The sequence below is a fragment of the Hyposmocoma kahamanoa genome, unplaced genomic scaffold, assembly GCF_003589595.1.
Source record: "Hyposmocoma kahamanoa isolate Upper Pololo Valley unplaced genomic scaffold, ASM358959v1 220, whole genome shotgun sequence".
In the NCBI taxonomy this organism is placed as follows: Eukaryota; Metazoa; Arthropoda; class Insecta; order Lepidoptera; family Cosmopterigidae; genus Hyposmocoma; species Hyposmocoma kahamanoa.
Window position 1 is genome coordinate 3,775,637 of NW_020653740.1, and position 6,525 is coordinate 3,782,161.

Consider the following 6,525-nt stretch of genomic DNA (forward strand, 5'->3'; position numbering starts at 1 on the left):
TAATCTTCGATTAAGGCACAATAGCACTATCCTATTCCACTTTAAACAAGATTTCACAAAATAATTGAAAGTCAAAATAAAAACGACACTTTTCCCTTCAAAATGCCCAGAGCGAATCACACACACATTGACACCATAATATCAATAGAGTAGAAAGAAATGGGAAAAACTGCTTTTTTTTACTATAAAACGTTGTGCTTTTTTAAAAAACCGTGTATTTCTTAAACGCTTTTCACAAAGTTTTCACTTAGGCTTTTTTGTTTGAAGAAGGTTTGAAGCTTACAAAATCGTATAGAAGAACGTTTAAGCGCGTAGACTTTTATGTTAAAAAAAAGCTTGTAACGTTGTGTTGATAGCTTAGAGGATGATTCCCATTCACTACCTGCATGGCATGGCAGTCCGCCGCGCAGGCAGGAGACTGCTCACACACTACCCTACATATGGTCCAAGTTTGGAGTCTCGCAAGACGCATTGAAGGATTGCAGGATGGCTTGCTCGCTGCGTATACATCTTAGAGGATGGAAAAAATAAGGGATACATTCATAATTCTGCATTTTTTTTATAACATCAAGTGACGGCACAAACAAGTCGTGCGCCTGATGGTAAGCTACACGCCTGTCCATGACAATTACAGTGCCACTCAGAGCTTTAAATGGCAAAGATCTGAGGGGCACTGCCCCTGTGCCCGCCACCCTGAGACGTAAGTTGACAAGTCCCATGTGCTTGTAATTTCACTACTAGCCCTTACCCTTCAAAACCGGAACACAGTAATGCTGACGTTATTGCTTGGCGGCAGAAATAGGTAAGGTGGCAGTATTACCCTGGACGAACTCTTTCACAAGAAGCTCTACTGCTCTACTGCTACTGCGTTACGCAGTGAACGGCTAAGCGAACTGCAATGCAGGATAATTAATGCTTCCCGCTTTGGCCTCCCGTGAGGTAGAGGTGAGTGATAAATAATGTCACGATGAAAAAAAACACGATGATCCGCTGTCAAACAGTAGCACCGTGACTCGGTCGGAACGACGTTCCAAAGTCACATAGGTGTTCCTCCGTTCCAATAACTATCCCCGTCACTCACATCACGACATACGTATTTGATACAATGCGCGATCTCCGTTCCGTGGTGACTGAGCGCGTCACTCGTTGTAGTTCTCTTCAAATCAGGCCATTTCGGCGATGGGAGTGAGTGAGATAGGATGACTTTCTTTGCTCATAAGGGTCGTAGGTGCTTATTACAACTAGAAAGGGCGGATGAAAAATCTCTGCAGCAGTTACTATAAACCTATTTATTAACAAAGTAAAATATTTTTGCATATTTTTATATATTTTTTTTATTATAGGAAGAGTTAGTATTTTATATTTATGTATAATCTACTTTGTGTATTCTACTAGAAATATAATTTCATTACACTTTATTGCTATTTTTAACAATCCAAAGATTCGCATTAATTAAGTAACAAACAAAATTACATTAAATACAAAATCAACTTTTTGAATGGAATTTAAACTTATTACAAAGGGAGTAAAAACTTAAATCATTCTATAAAAAACGGCTATAAGTATTAGAAAGAAGCTGCTGGCTAAAGCCGTCTATCGTGATGTAAGTCATAGGCGTGACAAGGTCACAGAAGTAACAGTCGTGACAAAATCACGGTGATTTATCACCGTGAAATTTTTGGAACAGGAACGACAGTCACGGCGATGGAAATGTAACGCTATTCCCCATGTCTACCGTCAGGCATTGCGTGATGTGATGTGTCAGACACTAGCACTGGTTCGTGTCAGATTGATTCTGAACGCATATGAATGAGTTGAAACAATTTTGACAGTGACACTACTTGAACTCAATCAATCATTCAATATAATGCTGTGAAGTTGACGAGAAACTTTGAGTTTGAGTAGATGGTGCAATTGTGCGAGGTTGCAATAGATAATTGCTTTATTTAGAACTATTAGGAAAAAAAGGAAGGAGGAACTAAAAGGAAGTGAGAATAATCACTAGAGTAAGTATATACCAGTGTTACGCTAGATTGTTTTCTAAACACATAAATTTCTAACGGACTGAACTTAGCTTCAAAAACGTTATTGCATGTCAGCTGTCAAGCAAGTGAGATAACCTCACTTCTCTAGCCTTTTTAATCCTCGTGTTTGTATTTAATTCTATAAAAACGGTAGTTATTTTCTGCAGACGGTGTTAGTGATATACAATTAGCTATGGGTAAAGTTCGCTCGACTCCGGGCGCGCCCCGGAAGGAAGGGTTCAACAAGTCGGGGCATTCCATGAATCCCGATCGCTCCACGGAAGGATTAAAAGGTGTGGGGAAACCTAGAACCAAAGGAACGATCAAAAGGTTGCAGATGTACCGTAACTTCAAAGCTAAAAGGGATAAAACTGGTAAAATTTTAACCCCTGCACCTTTCCAAGGTTGGTTACCTTCTGGTACACAAGCTCGCGTCGAGCCTAGCCAAAAATGGTTTGGTAATTCTCGAGTAATCTCTCAAAATGCACTGCAAAAGTTCCAAGAAGAATTTGGTGCAGCTGTAAAGAACCCTTACCAAGTTGTTATGAAACCTACTAACTTGCCAATTTCTTTGCTGAATGAAAAGGTTAAGAATTCTCGAGTTCATATACTAGATACAGAAGGTTTTGATAAAACTTTTGGTCCAAAAAAACAGAGAAAGCGAGTAAACCTTAAGTTTGAGAATTTAGAAACAATGTCTAAAGCTGTAGAACAGAGTTGCGAAAAGTATGATGAAAGCAAGGATGTAGATAGGGTCCGTGAAGATTCAGGTGTTAAATTGGGACAAAGAGATTGGGTGTTTGGGGCTGGGATGAGTAAAAGAATATGGAATGAACTTTATAAAGTAGTTGACTCATCTGACGTTTTGCTGCAAGTCTTGGATGCAAGGGACCCAATGGGCACTAGATGTCCTTATGTTGAGAAGTATCTAAAAGAGGAAAAACCACACAAACACTTGATTTTCATTTTAAATAAAGTGGATTTGGTCCCAAATTGGGTAACACAGAGATGGGTAGCCATTCTTAGTGCTGAGTACCCTACAGTTGCATTCCATGCTTCATTAACCCATCCATTTGGTAAGGGCTCACTAATCAATTTGTTAAGACAGTTTGCAAAGCTGCACATTGATAAAAAACAAATCAGTGTTGGGCTGATTGGTTACCCAAATACTGGAAAGTCTTCCATCATCAACACTTTAAGGTCAAAGAAAGTTTGCAAGGTCGCACCTATTGCTGGCGAAACTAAAGTTTGGCAATATATCACTTTAATGAGGAGGATTTTCTTGATTGATTGTCCTGGAATTGTCTATCCTTCTGCCGAAACAGATACAGAAAAAGTGCTTAAAGGTGTAGTCAGAGTTGAGCTTGTCCAAAATCCTGAAGATTATATAGAAGAAGTCATTAAAAGGGTCAGAAAGGAGTATCTTATAAAAACATACAAGGTGGATGGATGGGATACAGCTACAGAGTTCTTAGAAAAGATGGCAGCAAGGACTGGAAAGCTACTCAAAAAAGGTGAGCCTGATGTAAACCAAGTTGCAAGGATGGTCCTTAATGACTGGCAGAGAGGAAAGCTGCCATTCTATGTGGCTCCCGAAGGCTTTGAGGTGCCACTTTCTAAGCAGAAAGAAAATGAGCCATATACTAATGCCCCAGTGGAAGAGAAGAAAGCAGAAAAACAATCATCTGAAGAAGTTGTAAAGTCAGAAACTGAAAGCAATGTAACTGAAAAACCAGGTATCACTGTGAATAAACTGGCCATAGCTCAGGATTTTGCAAAAATAAGAGTAGGATTGCAGTATGACAATGATGAAGATATAAAACCATTAGAAGACATGAAGATACCAGATGAGCTTAAAGGTATAGATGAGCAAAAAGAGTCACAGGATGAGGAGAAAAATAATGGTGAAGATGAAGATGATTCTTCAGACATAAGTGAATTTTACAGCAATGATGAGAATGAGTGCAGTGATGTTGAGGATTACTTGACAAATGACCCTGAAACAGTTGAACAAATGCGAGAGCGTAAGAAATTAGAAGCAGCTAGTGGAGCATTCACTGTTGAAGAAATTAAAAATGATAAAGGCAAAAAACGTAAAGCTAGTATTGAGGATAGTGCTCCCCCTGCCAAGAAGTTAACTGCGAAACAGAAAAGAGCTATTGACAGAGCACAGCGGCGAACAAAAACAGGAAGCAACTTCTATGAAGTGTTTAATGTTAAGAACAGAAACAGAAACAAGAAGAAACTGCAGTAGAATGTTGTGCCTCATACTTTTTTCTTAATCAATAAATTATTATTATATAATATTATCTTTTTCATTTCATAAAAATAGTTCAATTAGTAAAAAAGGTAATATGATTATTTTTGTTATACTTTTAATAATTTGCATTGAATTTCAAGCCCAGTTAAATTCAATAAAAATCTTAAAATTTTCAGATGTCATCTGGTAGTGAAAGCGACGAAGAATATGTACCTGGTGAACCAGAACAGGTTTCCGAAGAGGAATCTGCCGACGAAGAAACTGAACAGCAATATGAAAAGGAACTTGAACATAAAACAAGAAAGCGGAAAGCTACTGAAGAAACTAAAAGCAAGAATAAAAAGAAGATCAGAAATAGAGTTCCTGATGTTGTAGTTGAAAAGGAAGCGAAAGAAAAAGTACCAGAACATGTATTAGATGCTGAGGAGGAAAAAAAACGTGAAGATGATTTATGGGCGAAGTTTCTAGAAGGGACTGATACTAAACCTAAACCTAAAGAAACTTCGATTCAAAAGGATGAACCTATACCGGTTCATAGCAATGATATTGCCAAGAACACAAATCAGACAAAAGATGATGAAAAAGAGAGGGAGAGAAGAATTTTCGAGTTTGCAGGAGAAACAATAGTAGTCGAAAATAATGTTATTAAGGAGAAAATTAAAGCAACTGAAAGTCCTGTGGCAGGTAAGATGTCATATTTTTTTATGCTACTTACATACTTGTAGTTGTGCTAATTAATGGAAAAGGACAACATAGGTAATTGTATCTCGGAGATGGTTTTTATAAACACTGTAAAGTCCTCAGTAGACATGTGCGCCGGTCGTAAAATTGGCGACATTTAACTGTTATTGGACAGTCGACGGCCGCGTGATTAGTGTGAAATCAGCGTGGCATGTATATTTTTAAGTGTTTGAAAAAGAACACATCATTTAAATCAACTTTTGTAATAGCTATATTTTTAATATGAATAGCTATATTTTTTTTGTAATAGGGACATTTGTAATATACCAGCGTAAACCCTGCCATTAGAGGAAGACCCAATGCCCAACTGTGGAAAGTATCGATGTTCATCATCGGTGATGGCACAGTACATTGAATCAATTATTTTTTTACAATCTTTGAATGAATGAATGAATGATCATTCATTCAATGAATGTTTTTACAATCTTTGTGTTTTTCTTTTAAGTGAAAATTGAAATACTTTTTTTTATACTATTTACAATTGACCTTCCTTATTTTAGTGAGTGATGGTCCATCACAAAGTCGCAAATCGGGTGGTCTGTCGAGTGTGCTGGGTCAACTTACCAGGAAGAACAAATTATCCACTTTGGAGAAATCCAAACTTGACTGGACCACCTACAAGCAAGAGGAAGGTATTGAAGAGGAGATACAGAGCCATAATAAAGGCAAGACTGGGTAAGTCTCACATATGCGTTATGGGGATAATATAGGACATAGGTCATGAGTCATGACTCATGATCAAGACACTGTTTACGAGCAAGTGTGATGAAAAATAATTTAATGTCATGATGAATTCATGGTAGAGTTTCTGTAATGTACAAATTAATTTCGTCCACTTGAAATAATAAGTCAAGAATATTAGGGTACCTACGTAGTATATGCAGTTCGTAAAATTGTAGTTTCATTTTGTAATTTAATTTACTATTTTATTGGCCACGGCACTCAATAATTTAGCATGAGACACTATATAAATAATCTGCAATAAACGTAACGGAGTTTTTCTTCTTTCAGTTACTTGGATCGCCAAGATTTCCTGGAGCGCACGGATAATCGCCAGTTCGAGATAGAGCGTAATCTCAGGTTGACCCGGCGTAGTAACCGATAAACCTAGGTCTCCTTATTTAATAAGCCATACTAGACATTACCACACATATAAAACTAATAAAAAGGTATTTCAATTTGTATGTTTAATTTTCGTTCATGTGTTATAGGTCCGTTAGTTACATTACCATTCCGTTAAACCTAACAATTATGATTTAGCTCTACTTTTATAGCTACCTATAGTAGCTTTGTGATTTTGTAACTTGTCTATAATATCAAAGTGTATGAGTATCATCATCATCAATAATAGCAAACGAGCCTGCAAGGCCCATTTCATCCATTCTCCTCAATCACGTCAACAAGTGGACGTTCACAGGCGTGTATTTAGTAGGTAAAGTCATTTGTAATATTTACCTACTAACTTATTAGGTAGGATTTACCTAGTTAGCATAAAATGGC

General features: G+C 37.3%; 1 protein-coding gene across 1 annotated transcript; it reads left to right on the top strand.

Moving 5' to 3' along the window:
• Positions 1–2,143: 2,143 nt before the first annotated feature.
• LOC113227925 (nucleolar GTP-binding protein 2) lies at positions 2,144–6,177 on the top strand. Its single transcript, XM_026461023.1, has 4 exons — positions 2,144–4,239; positions 4,461–4,968; positions 5,526–5,700; positions 6,037–6,177. Exons 1-4 carry the CDS (start codon positions 2,218–2,220, stop codon positions 6,128–6,130), a joined length of 2,799 nt encoding a protein of 932 aa, XP_026316808.1. The 5' UTR covers positions 2,144–2,217; the 3' UTR covers positions 6,131–6,177.
• Positions 6,178–6,525: the final 348 nt, after the last annotated feature.

Excerpts from the sequence above, each read along its gene's own strand:
- LOC113227925 (XM_026461023.1), top strand. The coding sequence starts at position 2,218 with ATGGGTAAAGTTCGCTCGACTCCGGGCGCGCCCCGGAAGGAAGGGTTC. Across the intron at positions 4,240-4,460 it reads ACTTCTATGAAGTGTTTAAT|ATGTCATCTGGTAGTGAAAG; the intron begins GTTAAGAACAGA and ends TAAAATTTTCAG. Across the intron at positions 4,969-5,525 it reads AACTGAAAGTCCTGTGGCAG|TGAGTGATGGTCCATCACAA; the intron begins GTAAGATGTCAT and ends TCCTTATTTTAG.